Below are 20,636 nucleotides of genomic sequence, written 5' to 3' on the forward strand. Positions count from 1 at the left end.
ATGATGGGTAAAATGACCCTCCAATCATGAACTGCCACATTGTAGCCAAAACCATCTTATAACACATAGATATCACATATGGCATGATTTTGCTTGAATGTTCCTTGGTAGATCGGTTCACATAATCCAAACAAACTCCGCCCTCACTTAAGATCTCCCCGACGGATCAACCTACGGGTCTAGGGAGCGAGTTCACATCTGCACCTTACAATGTTCTATAGCGCATCCCCGCCATGTATTGAAAACATCTCCTTATGATAATACGGGCATATCACAAACAAGTCTCAAAGCCTATATAAGATGACCCCTACCTGTTAATTTTCATCCACTTTGTTAGCTCGGTGCTAACTTGATTGTCGGAATCCTCCATATCTAGCCCTACTCGGGTCATCACCCTGGGCTCTCTGACATATTTCGTCTTAGAAATTTAACTTGCCAATCTCCAAGTTGTCATTGCTAGAAGGGATTTAGCGCGGATTGACGCTCAACGGGGTTGGGCACCATGTTCACTATTATGTTGATGGTGAGAAAACGGAGGAAAAAAAAAATTAAAAAGAAAGTTCACCAACCTAGACGCACGAGCTTGGTTCGAGCTTAAAATCCCAAATGCTTAGGAAGGGAAATAAGTTGGTATTCATAGGAAAAAAAAAATATTAACAAAACTGGATGAATGTAACGGTTGTTTGGTTGAGGATGAAAGAATTAAAAAAAAAAACAAGTATAAAAGAATACTCACCAACCTGGATGCACAACTATGGTCGAGATTGGAGTAGTGGTGACATTGCTATAGAGTCTATGAGAAGAAAAATAGGAAAAAAAAAAACTTCACTGAACAAAGAAAGCCTTATGTTCTTCAATCAAAGGGCAATATTGGCATTTTGAAATGTAACCAATGAGTGTTTTGGAAGTACATTTTAAATAAGCGCTTATTGTATAAGCATTTAAAATAAGCCAGAAATTTTAACTTCTTGAATAAGCTTGAGAATAAGCACTTATTTCAGGGCTTATTTCCCAAATGCCAACAAGTGCTTTTGGATATGGCCCCGACCCAAAAATGTTGATTTGTTACGTAAAAACTGCATGAGATTAATGCTATGTTTGGGTAGACTTTTATTTTTGTACTTTTAATAGTATGAAAATACAAACAACATTTACTTTTCAAAGCAAAACTGTTTGGTTAAAAAATTTTGAAAAACATACTTTTCAAAACAAAAGTAACAATTTTTTTTTAGAAAAAACACCCTATCAGTCATGTGATTCATATGATCTTATATGTGACAAATGCCATATTACCCATGATTAGGCACTTGTATACACTGAAAATACACACATCATGCCACGTGTGCACATCATACACACGTAGCAACGACTTAGAACTGGCAGTTGGTAAAACAAAGTGGTTTGTATAGGTATAATGCTATATATAATGTTACAGTAAACAAGCTATAAAAACATTCCATTAAGCTTCAAAAATAGTTTAGGAAATGAAGAAGTTGACAACAGTGATTCCTATGACAGTAAACATTAAATAAACATACCATTAAGCTTGAATATATTGCATGAAATGGAAAAAGACATTAAAAAAATGGGGAAGTCAGAGATGGGCGATGGCGGAGCAAGAACCCACGGCAGCAAAGAGGTTAGGGCTTCAAGACAATAAGTGAATGGGGAAGTCTTGATCAATGGGGTTTTACCACGTGGCCACCCTTCACACGAAATGAAAGTAAAACTTCCCCAAAAGCACAAAGTAATAAAAGTCGACTTCATGCTTTTGGAGAGTTTTATACTTTTAAAATGTATGACAGCCAAAAGAGGAAGTATGATATTCAAACACAATGTGGTGTTTTTCGTTTTTTGTACTTTCAAAAGTAGGAAAAATACGAAAGTAATTTTGAAAAATATATCCAAACAAGGCCTAAGCTTTAATACGGCTATCTTAAAAGCCATCTTAAGCGTTAACACAGGCAAATCCGTAAAAAATTATTTAAGCATCCAAATTTTAATGATAGAATGACAAAATAAAGCTTATGTAGTCCATCCTATATGATGGACAATGTTTAGATGAATGATGATTATATAACGAAAATGCTTGCCTTTGAAGACAATCACACTAGTCGATTTATTTCCCTCTATCATTTTATTTTACTATCTTCTCCTACAATTGTTTTTCAATAATCAGTTTCACTTATTATTTTTGCAGTTTATTTTGTTTCTTTTGCATCTTCCACTATATGCACTTGTTTATAGGGGTGTTAATGGTATTCGAAAATCCAATTTTAAATTTGAGATTTGACATAATTGAATCGAAATCGAATAATTTGAAATTTCGAGTATCTAATCGGTTAGATTCAAATATGGCTTGATTTGATTCGATAAATATATGAATTTGATCGATTATTTTATTCTTATATATAATGTATAAAATATTTAAATTTTTATATATAATAATTAAATTTAAATAATTTATATACGGATATACTTTATATAAATAAAATAATTTTATATATTTATTTATTACCTAAGCTAATTAATTGGTCAAATTTGAATTTGAATATTATTTTTCAATATCCTTTGGATATCAAATTTTCTAATTGGATTTGAATTTGGGTATTGCCTAGTTTGAATTGAATTCAATCCGTTTATAGCCCTACTTATTTATGACTTGGTCTGCCTTATTCTTTATTGGGCTTGGACAAAATTTTAGGCCTAATGGCTTAGGCTCAAGCTTTCTCAAATAAGCCCAATCTGATAATATTACATATGATACAAATATATATTAATAATGTGTAATATGTGTTAATTTATTAATTTTTTGTTGCCAAATTAATATATAAAGAGTCCAAACCATGCTTTGGGCTTTATATAAGGGTCGGGCCTGAGCTTAAGATCTGGGCCTAGTGGTTGGATTAGACTCAGGCTCGAGCTCATACCCAACATGTGAACAGGTCTGCCTCCATCATTGCACATGTTGATTCACTACAATAATTATTCAATCAATAGATTGATATTGATGCTCCAATATAGTTTCACTTCCTCCTTTATCAAGTCTAATTTACTTTTATTTTCCACCCATTTTGAGCATGTAGTTATTTTGTTTTTTCATGAAGCAAGGTTGGCCATATCACTTTAGGGAAGGCACTTTCTACCCTACACAGTGGACACATGCCCTGCTTTTCTTTTTTTATACTTGAATGATGGTTTTGGGGTTCTATAATCAATATGGGTATAGGTAGGGTACGGTATTAGACTAAACTCGACCATCCCTAACCCGTAGGAAGAGTTTGGATTCTTAAAATCCAACCTGCTACAGATTCTAGGGTAGGTACGAATTGGGAATCAGGTAAGGTATAGAATTCACAAAACCATCCCCAAACCTCCCCCTTACCACCCTTAATTTGTAAAATAAACATAAAATATCACAAAATATTTAAACAAATAAACAAAAGGTAATTTAAAACCCGAACTACTGATTTTTTTCACAATTAAGACTTGGGGTGAGCAAGAAAAACTGAAAAATCGAACCAACCGAAAAACCAATCAAAACCAAGCTAAAAATTCGGCTAACCAAACCGACCAGTATACATATATTTATATATATTTTATGTATATTATATTTTCTATACATTCTAAATTAATAAATATGCATTATATATTTATAATATATAACATATTATTTAATATTTAAAAGATAATATTATATATAGTGTTGTATTATAGGTTTATATATTTTTATAATATATTACAAATAAAAAACCGACGAACCGAACTGGTCTACCAATTAACCGATCGACTTTAATTCAGTTTCGGTTACCGGTTTTCCAAAAACTAGTAACCCCAGCTCACCGAATCGTAAGCACCCATAATTAAGACAATAAAAGGGATTCGAAAGGACATCTTGTTTTTTGACTACAAATCTCTTGCACTTTCCAAGGGTGTCAATGGTATTTGAAAATTCGATTTCGAATTTGAAATTCGACATAATCGAATCAAATTCGGATAATTCAAATATCTAATCGGCCAAATTCGATATCCTATTAATGTCGAATAGCTAATCGGTTTTGAATTGAAATGACCTAATTCGATTCGTTAAATATCCGAATTGGATCGGTGATTTAATTCTTATATATAACATATAAAATACTTAAATGTTTTATATAATTTATATATAACAAATTAATTCATATAAACAATTCATATACTTTTATACTTTATATAAATAAAACATTTATTTTATACATTTATTAATTACCTAAAATATTTAATTGGTGAAATTCGAATTGAATATTTAATCAAACTCAAATTTGAATATTAATTTTCAATATCTATCAAATGTCGAACCAAATTTGGATATATAATTTTCTAATCGGATTCAAATTCGGATATTGCCTGATTCAATTTGAATTCGATCCATTTCACACCCCTTACCATAATGATGTGTTTTAGATGTTCAATTATAAGATGAAATAATTGTTAACCAATTCCACACTAGGCACAGTCTGTAAAAGTTTTTTTGTAAGTGTTTTCGTGTTTCATAAAAGTACTTTTGTAAAAGTGCTTTTATTGAAGTGATTTTGTGAAAGTCATTCTATAAAAAACTTATGTAAAAGTGTTTTAATAAAAGTACTTTTGTAAAAATGCTTTTGTAAAAGTATTTTCATAAAAGTGCTTTCGTAAAAATACTTTTCATAAAAGTACTAAAAGTGTTTTTATAAAAATGTTTTCGTAAAAATACTTTCATAAAAGTGATTTTATGATGTCTTCAATTTTGATTGATTTCAAATTAGACAAGGGTTTGGCCTCATGATCGGATTATTGGAAATTTGGTTTAGGTATAATTCCAACCAATAAGAATATAAACCCAAATTTATTTTAGATTGGTCCAATCCAATAATTATAATGGACCGTCCAAATCCGATTTAATAAGATTTGGATAGGATTGGGTCAAAACCAAAACTAGCCGATTGACACCCCTATTTCCATGGTTTTATTATTTATTGATGAACCCGTAAAAGTTCCACATTTATATGGAAAAGATATGATATCCTAAAAATTCTAAACAATCAACTAAAATCATAAATGTGATTGCAAATTGAGTGTTATTTATCAAAATTCATGGGTGGGTTTTGATTGATCAAAATTCTTTCTATACCATATCTTTTTCCACATCATAAATTTCTCCACCCGTAAATTGTCAAATATGCAAATTAGTTTTAGTTTTTCTTTTATTTTTATTACTTTCACCGGCAACCCTGCTAGCAGGTCAAGGGCAAGAGCTGAAATCTAGAACTCTGGGGAGTCTTTATCGGAAACAAAGTTTAAGGAAAATGTCACCAGTCGTTGTAATTTACTAAAACAAAATATAGGAGACACGGACTCCTTTTACTATTTTCACTATATATTCATGGAATAAATTTCCACCAAAGACAACCCAAATTTATGGACATTTTATTGGAAAGATATTGGGGATGTTTGGTATTATATTTTTTAAGAAAAAACAAAAAAAGTTTCACATGGGTACCAATTCAGCGTTTTTTCATACTTTGCCTTGGAATTTGAGAAATATCCTGCTAAGCGTTTCACATGAGTCTCTGTGAAATATCCTGCTAAGCGGTAACAGTTGGACGACATGGCGTCAATGTGGCAGCAACATTATGTTGTTTTTCTAAGAAATATTCATTTTACACCATGGTTTTGAAAATTGGACTGGACCCGTGGACCGGATGGTGGGACTGATTGACTCAGAAACTGATTAGGGAACCGGTTGTATTTCATCCTAAAACTATTTTTTGGGCCAAAGACCATTGATTTGGTCAACAGTTTATTAATATGGGTGGTTAAACCGTTGGTTCGTAGATACAATCAACAGTTTTGGCCGTTTTATTTGAGTCCGGCTTCAGTCAGGGCACCGTTCGTGCAGCATGAGAACGCGCCACGAGTCCTTGAAACGTGCGCGTGCTTAAAACGTGCAAAGTGAAATCCTTCCGCTCCTCTCTCTCAGTTCCTCTTATTCACTCTCTCGCCACACTGAACCGAATCCACCGTCTTCACTCTCACTCTCCCTCTCCAACCGGCGGCGACCAACAGCCACCGGCAACTATTGACACCGGCGACAAGAGAAAAACTCTAGATAACCAAAATACCCAGCTTATGTTGCATTACAAGTGATACGGAGTCGTTCCCCTCTAGCCTCCCATCCTCTCTTTCTTTCTCTCTCTTTTGTCTTCCACTCCCTTATCCTCTTCTTCCGTTCTCTGTTTCGTCACTGCCGAGATCTGGAACACTCCCCAGTTCAAGATGAATCACAACAGCAGCAAGCAGTGAACCCAGCCACTGTTACATCTTTCAGCCTCTTCACCACCACTGTCGTCCCTTCTTCCAGTATTGCCTTGTACGAAGTACCGAAGCTACCTTTCCCCAAAACCTCGGCTGAAGCTCTCAACAGATCCTCCAAGTCGAAATTGTAAGTCCCACCCTCGAAAAACACCAACTTGTTCCTCTCGGCTTCCGCTGGCCCACCGGCGATGTCGTCCTTCGATGACAAAGTGCCCGCTTCTGTAACCACCAATCGAGGTGCCGCCTTTGGAGGCTTTGCAGTGTTTTCTTTCCGTTGCCGCTTCCACAAATAGAGTAAAAGAAGCAGAAGCAAAAGTAGGAGAATTATGCCCGCCCCAACAGCAATCGCGATAATTGGCCCTGTAGAGAGCTTCTTAGACCGCTTTGCTACTACTGGGACGTTTGATGTCGGCGACGGAACCGGGGAGACGAAGAATGGGTTGTAGGGGCTCAACGGTCTGTCACATAGGTTTGGATTGCCGGAGAACGAATCCGGCTGGAATTTTGCTAGGGTATCGGGGATGGAACCATTGATATTGTTATTAGACACATTGAAGTTGACTAAACCGGAGAGATTGATGCTGGGGAGACTACCGGAGAAGTTGTTGTTCTCGAGGAACAGTCCGGTCAAACGCGTAATATTGTTGATAGAAAACAGTATCTTCTCGATGAAGTTATTGAACGAGAGGTCCAAACGTGTCAGCCGAGTCAGCTAAGTCAAACCTGATGGAACTCACCGGAGAAAAGATTGTGCTGGAGGTACAGATTGTGCAAAAGCTTCAGCTGAGAGAAATCAGCAGGGATCTCACCTGAGAGACGGTTGGACCGGAGACTATGAACACGTAGTTGGGAGAGACGGCCGAGGGTGTTGGGTGGGATCGGGCCCACAAGACCGACACCGGGGAGACGGAGGACGACGACATGCGACTGGTTGGTGTCGCATTCGACTCCAACCCAAGAGCAGGCAGAGGCGGATGAGTTCCATTGAGGACGATTCGCGTGAGGGGTTAGGGAGATGAAATCTAAGAGCGCTTGCTTGTCCTGTGTCAGCTCGGGACGGACTCGACGACCCAAGAGCAGTAACGAGATGAAAAAGACAAGGAAACAAGAATCGGATAACGATGTCATGGGAGGCGTCTTCGGCGAGTGGCTTGCAGGGCGGCTCGTGATGGCAGTTCAGCGTTCGATGCAGAGTTGTCACGGGTACAGCGGAAGAAACCCTGCGGCGTCCAAGCCAAGGTAGCCCAAGACAAGCTTTAATATGCTTAGAGGCTAAGAGTTGCTTGATGGGATGGCTCCACCAAAGTCAGTAGCACTGGATCATAACCTCAAGTCCAATGGCCGAGGCACTCTGCTGGATCATACCAGTCCATGGGAGGCGCCACTTACGTGCTAAAGGGGGACGACTATAATGCAAGGCAACTGTGCGCCGAAAAGGTGACTTGGCACCGATGTGAAGGGTCTCCTGTATGCCGATAATGACAAGCACTTGTGTGCCATGATGATAGGCAATCGCTTGGGTCGGAATACACCCATACATTAGGGGCAATGAGATAACTCGATCATCTTGGGCAAGGGGTTGGCGAGGAGAAGGGTCATGCTTGAGCCAAGCCCGCATGCCAACCCTCCCTTTAGTGTTGATAGCGCAGTGCCGGTCCAACACTGTCCCCATGAGCATGTGTGTGCCCATGAGGAACCCTGGTAGCCATGCTAGCCATTAACCAGGGCTGCCCCGCAATGGATGAAGGTTTAGGAGTGCCAAGGTTAGGCTGAAGGAATGGTAGAATCCATCTAATGGACGCCGAAGAAGTTGCGGAATGGGTGTGCAAATTTCAAAAATTTTTCTACATTCCTCCAACTGAGAATCATATTCCCTAAATTTAGAATACCATATTCAATGATCTTATCTGAACCAAATCGAACCAGATCTGAACCAAAAGGAAAAATAGAGGATTATACCTGATCCGGAGAAGCAGTATCTCCCAAAGTTGATGTTCACACCCAAAGAAAAAACCAAGATCCGCTCCTGCTGAAGATGACACAGCTGTGGATGGAACGGAACCAGCAGGGTGCGTCCTACACACCAGATCCTTCGCAAGAATCCTATGGAAACTCTGAACACCGAATCTTCTTCAATCTTTCTCACAAGACTGATTTCTTAACTTCCTAATTCTGCAAAGATCGAATCTTGCAAAAGTATATGGCGGCGGCAGGAGGAGAACTCCAAGGGCGAAGATAGCTGAATTGCTTTTCTTCTGGTTGGAGTATGAATGAGATCTAATATCAATTCGCAGGGAGTTTTCTTTCCACCAAAACCCTTGTTCGAATTCTGATGTGTTTTCTCTTCTTTTTTTTTGTTTTTCTCCTCTTTTCTTCTTGATTAAGAAACCTCCTAATTAGGAGTTATCCCAATCCAAATCTGTATTTGGATAGGGGATTATCTTAATTGTATCTGCATATTAAGTTAGTTTACTCCTGATCTTATCAGGAGGTTACCAGATTCAAATTAGGATAAGGTCAAAGGCCCAATCCTTTTACTAACATTAATCTCAGATTCGCCCCATAGATGGTTGATCATATAAGCCCAGCTCGAAATGGGCTTTTGGCCCATTAGATGTTCAGTGTTCAACTAGCTTCCAATCTGCTGCCTAATTGGGCTTCTTTGTATGGCGTGGGACTCAAGCATTGATCTACATGCCAGCCACATGGGTTCGGCCCAACCTTTAATACAAGGCCCAGCCGAATTCACTGAAAGACTCAATAAACCCCTGAGCCCATCATATGGACCCTATGGGCCCAACACTTACATTAAGTGGTCTATAGGCCAAGCCATCTTATAAAAACCCAGAGACTGTGGGCAGGTGCAAGATTAGCCCATCAGGTACTACCCTAAATGGTCTTACACTTAACCTCTCAGCCCTTAATGATCAAGCACTGCCCGATAAGAGAGGGGCTCTCCCTCGGCTGCAAGGAACAGTGCCGCACTCTCCACTCACATGGATCCCGGGAATTAAAACCATTTGTAAACAATTTGAAACCGTACATATATATATAAATATATTAATTTTGCAAAACAAAATTCCAACGATTGAAATCAACTGCCGGCAGTTTGGTTTCCATCAGGGATAGTGCATTCCCGATCATTACCCTTTGTCCGACAAAGGGGCTGATCCTGTCACTATGATCACCCACTCAGATGAATTCTCAGACTATCCCAACATACCCAGGTTTTGATCCCCATCTAAGGATCTCACCGATTGGCATATCAAAGACAGTCCGGTCCGACACGTAGTGAAATGTCATAATCGAGTCTAGGGGTCAGGTGTAACTTTCCAATTTTGCCCATCTGTCTATAAGGTCCAGGGCAACACTGGAAATCTGGTCCGATTCAAGGATTCAAGTAATCCCATACTGCATGTGCCTCGGGTCTTACCCTGGTGGCTGAGACAGGCCATCCCAACACTTGGCAGTACACCAGTATCAGCCTTGGCAGGATAAATCTCCCTAGACTTATCCAACGGCTGTGAATATTTAAAACTAACACGAGTCTCTATAAGTGTCCAGTTTTAGGGTCTTACACAGAATTAAATCAAACATGCACTTTATTTATTTCCACTAAATAACAAAAGTACATCAAATTGGATTGAAGCTAAGGGCATACAAGACTGTCTAACATAGGCACCCAAGGAGGTTGACCACCCCTACTCAAAAAGTACGTTAAACTTTTGGTGGTCTGCCTGAAGATAATATCAATTTTCCCAAAAATCTTATAAGCGAAAATGACGGTGATGTCCCCAACGTAAGTCTATCAAGCGTAGACAAGACTAAGCCTGTATCAGATCGTAACAGAGTGGCATCCCGACGATGAGCCATGTGAAGGAGAGAGAACTTTACTGGAAGCCAGGAACGGAGAAAGAGAAAAGTGGCGAGAGATAGAGAAACAAAGAGAGAGAGAGAGAGAGAGAGAGAGAGAGAGAGAGAGAGAGACTAGTAATGAGGAGATCCACTTTGTATGTTTTAAGCACTTGCACGTTTCAAGGACGCATGGCGCATTCTCATGCTGTGAGAGCGGTGCCCTGATTGACGCTACCTCGACTAAAGCCGGGCTCGTTTTATTTTAATCATTCTTTTATTATTTTTTTAAATCAAAGCAAACCATCCATTTGCGGATCATTTTACCGAGTAACTAGTAGCCAAAACAATTATGTACCTTTCTTTACACCCTCTTTCTCCGTCTCGAAACCAAAATCCCCTACACCCATCTGTCCCTCGTTACGAGGCAAGAATTCAATTTCATGCCCGTCCCCATAAGTAGAGGTGTGAGCCGTGCCGCTAGATCTGGCAATCGGGTTGGGGGTCGGGTCCGGGTTGGTTCAATATACTTTGGGTTGATTTCGAGTCGGTTGGATTTCGAGTTGGGTTATCAAATGCTATACTCTAACGCTCTAACCCCAAATGTTCGAGTTAGGGTTGACTCATGGGTCAATTCGGGTCATCCCAAAAAACAGTTGAAATTAAAAAAAAAAACTATATGAAAAATGCCAAAATTAAATGAATTAACCTTAAAATTTCAAATATAAAATAAAAAAAAAACTTGATTTAACAATTTAAAGAGAACAATAAAGAGTAAAGACTAAATAGAAAAAATTAAAAAGTGAAAACTTCAAACAAAGCATAAATAGTTCCAACTAGACTTGACAATCGGGTCAGTGGGTTGACCCAACCCAACCCAAGGGTTGGATCATTCTCACATTTAGGTAGCTAAATATGAGACCCTAACCCTTTTTTTTGGGGTTGGGTTGGGTCGGGTTTACGAGTTGGGTCAACTTTTTGCCAGGTCTACGTGCCACCCTCCTATGCGATAACTTGGGGGTCAGCCCGACACGGCCCACGACCCAAACATGTGCGGGCCCATGCTGTGTCATAGGCCAAGCCTTGGGCCAAGTTGGGCCGTAGACCAGGCCAAAGCTATTTATTTAACAAAAATTGAAAAAAACATAAAATTTTAATTTTATATGAATTTTGATGTATGCAATTGCTTATATATACAATAATTAAATAAGTTAGTGTAATAAAATTGAAAACAATTATTTATTTTATTAATATATTGTTATATAATTATAATATATATATATGGGCCGTGCCGCGGGCAACATGACCCACTTGGTCATGCCATGTCGGCTTGGCCCACGGACCTAAAACCCTAGGCCCAACACGACCCACACGATTTGTGCCGGGCCTAACACGACCTATGGACCGTCGTGCCAAGCCACGGGCAGCATGACCTGGTTTATGCTTCTACCCATAAGGAGGGGTAATTTGTGATCATAGTCAACCATTTAAAAAGCACATTAAACTCGGTGAGTATTTAAAAATGGGATTAAAGTTTTGGAAAATTAGGAGAGACTCAAGGACATTTTAAAAATAATATTAAACCTAGAGATATTTTATTAATTTATCATTGAATTGAATGTGAGTTTAGAAATGATGCATAGATCTCGTCCTTTACTAAGATTGGGAAGTACCCACCCCAAGGTGGATGGGCTGATTTTATAGGGAAATACCCATAGACAATGACAATGGATCATGAACAAAATACATGAAAAAGGTTTTAATATTATAATAATGATTTTTTTGAAGCATAATAACAACAACAACAACAACAACATAATAATAATAATAATTGTTTTGATGATATTTTAGGTTGTATTTATACTCCATCTTGTTTTTGATAGTTTGATAATGAAAAAGCGCATGCATTTGCATGCTATATAAATAATAATAAAATATAAGTTATGCATGTAGATTTTGTAGATTTTTACAGCCTTTTAGGAAAATTCCAGATTAGTATCCTATACTTTAGGCCTAGTGTCACTTTGGTCCCAGAACTTTAAAATGTGACAATTTAGTATTCAAACTTTCAAAATGTACCAATTTGAGTACATATCGTTAATTGTTAACCAGTCTAAGTGGCATTTGAAAAGACACGAATGCCCTTTGAATGGCATCTAATATTTTAATCAAACCATTCAAATGCTACTGACAAAAAATGAACAATCCCAAATTCTTACCTTTTATATTGAAGAAAGTTGAGGTCAATAGAATGTCCACTAAGATATAACCCCCAACTTTTTTGAATAAAAGATAAAAGGTTATGGGATTGATTATATTTTGTTAATGTTTAGATGATTAATAAAAAAATTAGATAAAACTCTAAGGACATTTGTGTATTTTAAATACCACTTAATAATTGGTTAATTAATAAATGATTAACGGTAAATATTAAATTGGTACGTTTTGAAAATTTGGATATTGGATTATTATATTTAGAATTCGGGGCCGAAGTGTCACTAGGCCCAAATTACATGTTATTTATCGGGAATTTTTCTTACTTTTATTTTCAAGAGATATTCCCAATGGAAAGGCTGCGTGAAAGGTGGGAGTACGGTCTCGTGAGGACCAAAACCGATTTATTTTCTTCCGTTCTTCGTGTATAAGCATGGCCGTTTCGACCCTTCATAAAAAGAGGAAACTGGTTTGTTTACACTTTACAGAGGAAATTGGAATTGGGAGGGCAGGTTCACTCCTCACAAAATTGTGGTCACACTGTTCTGATGGCCATTTTCAACCGTGCATCGGGAACAATGGAACATCATTATACTTGTCTCGATGGAAGATTCCTAACGTAGAGCTGAACCTGTGAAAAGGGTGTGAGCACACAGGAGTGAAGTTTCCATAGTGACAAAAATACCCCTATTTGTCGACGTTACGTTGCGTGCTGTACCGGAATTCGAAGGGGAGGTGCCGATCGGACTCGAAAGGGGAGAAGCCCACCCCGCAAAACTTTTCGGTTGTAGTTCTTCCCACGTAGCAGAAGGAGAGATTTCATTCAGACTCAGTGGTCTGCAAGTTGAAGAGGGATAGATGGGAAATCCGAAGCAGAAGTGGACGTCAGAAGAGGAAGAAGCTCTGCGAGCGGGTGTCGACAAGCACGGCGTCGGAAAATGGAAAAATATACAGAGAGATCCTGAATTTGGTCACTGCCTAGCCGCCCGTTCCAACATCGATTTAAAGGTTTCTTCTTCTTCTCATATTGTTTTTCCTTATTCTAAATGCTTATCCTTTTGAAAACATCGTTTTTTGCATCTCATATTGTTCTTCCTTTTTCTTTCCCTTGATTGTTTCCTACACTCACTCTTGTAAACGAGCCTTGAAAAACCTGTCATCCCTCGTCTTGTTCGTGTTGATTAATTTCACTCACGCTTTGATGCAGGAAGCTGCACTCAGCTATTAGTTAATATATATTGATTGATTCTCGCTCTCTTTCAGTAGAAAGCCTTAATAGCTCAACCTAAAAGGATAATGGAGGGATCTTAAACAGCTTAAACTTAGTTATGTTTGGTTTGACAGAAAATAAGAGAGAAAGAGAAAGTTGAAGGAAAGTTCCCGGTAAATTTTGTGAAATTCCCCAATTATAAAAAAAAAAGTGAAATTCCTTAAGAACATCACCTCAGCATTTCAAACCAAATACAGGCTTGATCAATCTTTGAACAAAAAAGTCACTATTTCCAACTAAAGACAAGTCAGGCAGAAAAATTGGAAGAATGAATTGAAATTTCCTGACTCCTAAACTATTAGAAGGTGAAACATATGCTCCACGATTAGCTTCCCTTCAAAGAACAAAAGACAGAATTCCCAATGGACTCAAATGCTTGTATAATAAACCACAATCTACTCGACAGATGCCTAAATGCTCAGGGACTTATAACCTCTCTGTTAATCATCATTACAAGGTCAGCACAATTAGTTTCTGCCTCTAACTTGCTCTCTACCATGAACAATCTGAACTCTGCTAGGAAAACGAAATAACTCCTAATAAAAAAAGATCAAGATCAAAGTATTTTATTATGATAGGAAAGTCATAAGTACAAAAAACCTTCCATCTTTAGGTGTAAGAGGAAGGGCCAATAAGATAGAAAATACAGCCAAATTGAAGGCTGACTAAAAAGCAAAGAGAAAAAAAGAAAAATCTTTGTTGACTACCCTGGTAAGTCAAATTCCAGTAAAATATCTTTTTCCACTTTCTGAGCAGTAATCACCTGACTGCTAAAGATCTATCCTTTTTGACACAATGCTAAAGTAGATAAGGGTTTTCTCACCTCTTGTTTAAGCAATAATCACCTGCAAATCCATCTCCACCTACAATCTCATCTGAGTATCTGTCCAATTAGACCAAAATAGACAAGAAGGATCTCTTCTGACTTCTGTGGAGTCTTAAAGAGCACCTCTTGTGGTTTAGGTCTTTAAATCTTTTACCTATCTTATAAGTCTTCGGCGAGGATGTTATTCATGCTTTCAAACAAAGACTGTTTTCTGTGGCTTTCATGAAGCTTTTGTATACTGGTCCAAGACCTGAAATCTCATTAAAATGGGCCAAAAATCATCTAATTCCATGGCAGATGCTCTTACAAAGTAAGGGGTAAATAGAAATTAGTTATATTCAAAACCATCATCTTATGGTCCGTTTGGTTGCTGAGAAAGGATGAGATGAGAAGGGAAAATTTATTTTCTCAATCCTGTTGCCTGTGTTTGGTTGCTGAGACCAGTTATCCTACCAAATCTGCTTCTCAGTGTTTGGTTGCTGAGAAAATTTTGCAGGATGCTCTAGCTAGTCTGTACTCTTAAGTCAACTCAGTGATTTTGACTCTTTCACTCTTGTTATTTATTTATATGTTAGTAGGTAAGCTAACCTTCAACCAATGGCTTTCCAGGCTCGAGCCCGATGTCAAAAAAGAACCCTTTATTAGCTTTGTAAAAGGAACCCCTTTATTGGTTTCCAACCTTAATAAAAAAACAACCCCATAGATCTACAGACAAATAAAATACAATCTTTATCCAACAAGATTCCTAAAAGCTTGTTTTGAATTTCTTTTCTTAGATTAAGACATTTAACAGTAGGCCACATTTAGGTTGTCCATATATACTCAAAATTAATTACTCTTAAGTCAACTCAGTGATTTTGACTCTTTCACTCTTGTTATTTATTTATATGTTAGTAGGTAAGCTAACCTTCAACCAATGGCTTTCCAGGCTCGAGCCCGATGTCAAAAAAGAACCCATTATTAGCTTTGTAAAAGGAACCCCTTTATTGGTTTCCAACCTTAATAAAAAAACAACCCCATAGATCTACAGACAAATAAAATACAATCTTTATCCAACAAGATTCCTAAAGCTTGTTTTGAATTTCTTTTCTTAGATTAAGACATTTAACAGTAGGCCACATCTAGGTTGTCCATATATACTCAAAATTAATTACTCTTAAGTCAACTCAGTGATTTTGACTCTTTCACTCTTGTTATTTATTTATATGTTAGTAGGTAAGCTAACCTTCAACCAATGGCTTTCCAGGCTCGAGCCCGATGTCAAAAAAGAACCCTTTATTAGCTTTGTAAAAGGAACCCCTTTATTGGTTTCCAACCTTAATAAAAAAACAACCCCATAGATCTACAGACAAATAAAATACAATCTTTATCCAACAAGATTCCTAAAAGCTTGTTTTGAATTTCTTTTCTTAGATTAAGACATTTAACAGTAGGCCACATCTAGGTTGTTCATATATACTCAAAGTTAATTACTCTCCACAACCAATAAATTTTGTTTTTTCCTACTATACCTAAAAGTCAAACCATGAAGGAGCCATTTTGTTTCCTATTACCGGTTCAAAGCATTTCATTGACCACAATTTTCATTATAACCCAATGAACATCCATAACTGGCCAAAAATTCCGGACCTAGACCCAAGCCCCTATAAATTTATTTATTTATGTCTGTAGAGGAGATGGGCCGAATGGCCCATAGGCCATTATTCTGGGCCCATACTCTGGGCTGTTATTGTAATTTATTTATTTTCTTCTGTAATGGGCCCTATTTTGGGCCCATACTCTTTATATACTCTGTTTTTGTAATTTCTTGCCCACCCAAGGGCGCCTCTGTAATAATTCAAAGATTAACTTAATAAAATGTTTTTAGAGTGTTAGAGGGAAGTTTAGTTCGCCGCCAGCTCTCTCTCTCTCTCTCATATTCTTAATCTTCTCTTGTTTGTGTTCTGGTTTTGCATCTAATCTCAAGCAGTCCTATACTTCAAGAGGGCTGTTTTCAACTTGGTATCAGAGCAGGCCAAAGCTTGGCGTGACCCTCATGTGGTTCTAGTCCAGTTGATTGCATGAGGATGTTCTAGGGTTGGAAGTTTAAAGTCATTCGCCTGGTTCTTGGAGGTCATTGGAGGGTGCTCAAGTCTCTACCCACTTGGAGAATAGTTCGGTGACCTGGAAGAATCAGAGAGAAAGGTGTTCGACCTGATTTGAAGCTCAAATAAGAGATTCACATACTGTAAGTTGCTGCAGTTATTGCTGGGTTATTTTCTTTGCTTGGGAGTGCTGTTAAAGTACTCGAAACCCCTCTCCATTCTGCCCTACTGTTCGGCTATTGCTGGACTGATTCAACTCAGAGATTTCTGGGTTATTTTGGGGAGCAGTTCGACTGTTGTTGGATTGTCAAGTTGCTGAAACTGGTTTGGACTCAGTGGTATTAGTCTCTAATTCAGCCCAGCCTTTTCTTGGACCTATACGAAATACTATTGAAGTGGTTTCTACTAGTTATCAGTAGGGTGTTAACTACTGCACATAGAGTGTTTGTTAATGGCCTCTCAAGGACTGTGGACTGTTATTTCTTCTCTTCGGGACAACGGTTGTTGGGGACCTGGAATACTGTGTTTGGAGGTCTGCTGGTTGCCCCTAAAAGGCTGAAATAGTATTTATTCTTCTAGAAAGAGCTGCCACCGAGCTTGGCTGTCACGGTTGTCAAGACTGAACTGATTTTGTGAGCTGTGTGGTGTTGCTGATTCAGCTCAAACCAAGTTCATCAAGAATCCCTGCACTTTGAGAAACTTATTAAAACCCTAATTGGGACCTTTTCATGATGGACTTCTCAGACCTTGAAAGCAAGAGTGCTGCTGAATATGGACAGACTTTGGGAACCCCAGCCGATTCTATGTTGGCTGTAACTACAGTTAAACTTGATGGGACCAACTATTTGGCATGGTCACAATCAGTGAAAATCCATATTTGTAGTAGTGGAAAATGGGGGTTTGTTTCTGAGAGCAAGAAAGCTCCCCTAGAGGATGATCTATCTTATGAGAAATTGATGCAAGAGAACTACACAGTGATTGGGTGGCTTGTGAATTTAATGCAACCACAGATTAGTCAACACTATCTTTGGATGAACTCGGCTAAGGAAATCTAGGATAGTGTTGCAGAAACCTACTCCCAGAAATTGAATGTTCCCAGAAATTGATGTGAAGAATCTAAGACAGGAGGATAAATCCCTTGTGGCATACTTCTCAACCCTGAAATCTATTTTTGGCAAGGGAACTGTCAAGGCTACGGACTCCTTACTCTTATCTTCCACTCTTCATGTACCTAAATTAAATACCAATTTATTATCTGTAAGTAGCTTGACCAAGTCATTGAATTGTTGTGTAACATTTTTCCCTTCTCACTATGTGTTTCAGGACCTGGAGTCTCGGAAGGTGATTGGGAGTGACCATGAAGCGAATGGAATATACTTGCTCGACACTCCTGGCCAATGCTTTGATCATCCCAAGAATGTTGCCTTTGGTTCTACTTCTTTAGAGTCTGTCAGTCGAATTATGTTGAGTCATTGTCGATTGGGTCATTTACCTTTTTTTGCTTTAAGTCATTTACTTTTCGAATTGTTTAAGGGAGTCAGTGTGTCTAGTCTCAATTGTGAGTCATGTCAGTTGTCAAAGCATTGTAGAAACAATTACCCTGTGAGCAATAAAAGATCTTCATTTCCTTTTCATATTGTGCACTCTGATGTGTGGGGGCCTTACCACTTATCTTCTATGGGGGGCTACAGATATTTCATCCTGTTTATTGATGACTTTTCTAGATTCACTTGGATATACCTAATGAAATCCCGTGATGAAATTCCAAGACTTGTGAGGCAATTTCATGAGTTTTTTTTTAACTCAAATTGATACCAGAATTAAGGTTTTCAGATTTGACAATGCAAAAGAGTATTTTGAGAAGAGTTTATCCTTGTATCTCTTTGACATGGGGGTTATTCATCAAAGCTCCTATGTTAGAACCCCTGAACAAAAATGGAGTTGTTGAAAGGAAAAATAGACATATTGTTGAAGTTGCAAGGAGCCTTTTTTTTGTCTCACATGTTCCCACAAGATTTTGGGGTGATGCTGTTCATACTGCTACCTATCTCATAAACCGTATGCCATCCAGGGTTTTAGGGTTTAAATCCCCCTTCAGCCTTCTTCATCCAGACAAGGATTTCTTCCCGATTTCTCTTCGTGTGTTTGGTTGTACCTGTTATGTTCACATTCCAAGTGCCCAGAGACATAAGTTTGAACCAAAAGCCCACAAATGCATATTCCTTGGTTACTCCCCCACACAAAAGGGTTATTGTTGTTTTGATCCAAAGACTGACACTCGACATGTCTCTATGGATGTTACCTTTGATGAGCTTTTTCCTTTTTTTGGTTCATCTCAGGAAGGACATTGTCAACAGGGGGAGAGTCTGTCACAAGTATTTGCTCTTCCTCTTCCTGTCCCAGTTGAGTCACTTGACAAGCCTGTATCCTCACCAAATGAATCAAAGGAGGATCAACCACTTCATTCCTCTTGCCCTAGTGCCCCTATTTACCTCATCGTCCTACCCATAATCCCAAAGTGTATCAAAGGCAGAGATACATGAATGAGCAAGTTGTTTCCCTTACAACAGATGAGGCTCATACATTCCCAATCACAGATGAGATAACAAGTACTGCTTCAACCTCTTTGGATCCATCTTTCCCAGATCTTGATGTCCCTATTGCTGTTAGGAAAGGAAAGCGGATGTGCATTGCACACTGCATTTCCAAACACCTTTCTTATGATCTACTTTCTCCTTCTTACTTTGCCTACCTCTCTTCAGTTGCTTCTAACCCCATTCCTAGGTCTGTGTCAGAAGTTCTTGGGATTCCAGAATGAAGAGATGCCATGAAGTCTGAAATGGATGCTCTACACAAAAATGATACTTGGGAGGTGGTGGATTTGCCTGAAGGGAAGGATCCAATTGGGTGCAAGTGGGTCTTTACCATTAAATACAGGGCTGATGGGACTATTGAAAGGTATAAGGCCAGACTTGTTGCAAAAGGCTACACACAAACATATGAGATTGACTACCTGGAGACTTTTGCCCCTGTTGCCATGATGACATCTGTGAGGGTTCTCTTATCTCTGGCAGTTCACTTTGATTGGCTTCTTTATCAATTGGATGTAAAGAATGCATTTCTGAATGGTGACTTACATGAGGAGGTCTACATGTGTCTCCCTCCAGGTGTATGGGAAAGATATGCAAGGAAAGGTATGCAAATTGAAGAAATCACTTTATGGCCTCAAACAGTCTCCTAGAGCCTGGTTTGAGAAATTTAGAGCTGCACTTGTTAAATTCGGCTATGTTTAGACACAATCAGATCATACTCTCTTTGTGAAGAAAAGTGGATCTCTAGTAGTGTATCTCATTGTGTATGTTGATGACATTATAGTGACTGGTGATGATGCCTCAGGCATTCGGGCCTTTAAGTCTTTCCTCCGTACAGAATTTGAGATTAAGGATCTGAGGGAGTTGAGATACTTCCTTGGCATAGAAGTTGCTAGATCCAAGGATGGGATTCTTATTTCCCAGAGGAAATATGTCCTTGATTTGCTGTCTGAAACTGGAAAAATGGGTGCTAGACTAGCTGCAACTCCCATTGATATGAGTTACAAACTTTCAGCTTCGGATGGAACATTGTTGGAAGACAAAGGGGTCTTTCAGAGACTTCTTGGGAAGTTCCTGTACCTGTGCATGACTCGGCCAGATATTGCGTATGCTGTCAGTTGTATTAGCCAGTTCATGCATGCTCCTAGAGATACTCATATGGCAATAGCAGAACGAATTTTGTGCTATCTGAAAGGCTCTCCAGGAAAATGAATTCTATTTACCAAGCATGGTCATCTGAAACTTGAAGCCTATACTGATGCTGATTGGACTGGAAATATTGATGATAGAAGATATAGTTCAGGGTATTGCAGTCTGGTGGCTGGTAATGTTGTCTCTTGGAGGAGTAAGAAACAATCAGTTGTGGCCCGATCCTCCGCAGAAGCAGAGTATAGAGCCATGGCACATGGAGTCTTTGAATTGTTGTGGCTAAGGTCTTTAATGGAAGAACTTGGGATTGATCATGA

General features: G+C 38.5%; 1 protein-coding gene and 1 pseudogene across 1 annotated transcript in view; one reads left to right on the forward strand and one right to left on the reverse strand.

Annotated features, from left to right (window-relative positions):
* Positions 1-6,037: 6,037 nt before the first annotated feature.
* On the reverse strand, positions 6,038-7,610 carry LOC104586673 (putative inactive receptor kinase At2g26730 pseudogene; annotated as a pseudogene).
* Positions 7,611-12,832: 5,222 nt separating this feature from the next.
* The window catches only part of LOC104586672 (Homeodomain-like/winged-helix DNA-binding family protein), a 35,936-nt gene continuing 28,132 nt past the window's right edge, over positions 12,833-20,636 (forward strand). Inside the window, exon 1 of the mRNA XM_010243975.3 lies at positions 12,833-13,407. Within this exon, the coding sequence (XP_010242277.1) occupies positions 13,258-13,407 (150 nt within the window). The 5' untranslated portion in view covers positions 12,833-13,257. The remainder of the gene's footprint in view (positions 13,408-20,636) is intronic.

This window comes from Nelumbo nucifera, chromosome 6 (genome assembly GCF_055504915.1).
Source record: "Nelumbo nucifera cultivar China Antique chromosome 6, China Antique-T2T, whole genome shotgun sequence".
Lineage (NCBI taxonomy): Eukaryota > Viridiplantae > Streptophyta > Magnoliopsida > Proteales > Nelumbonaceae > Nelumbo > Nelumbo nucifera.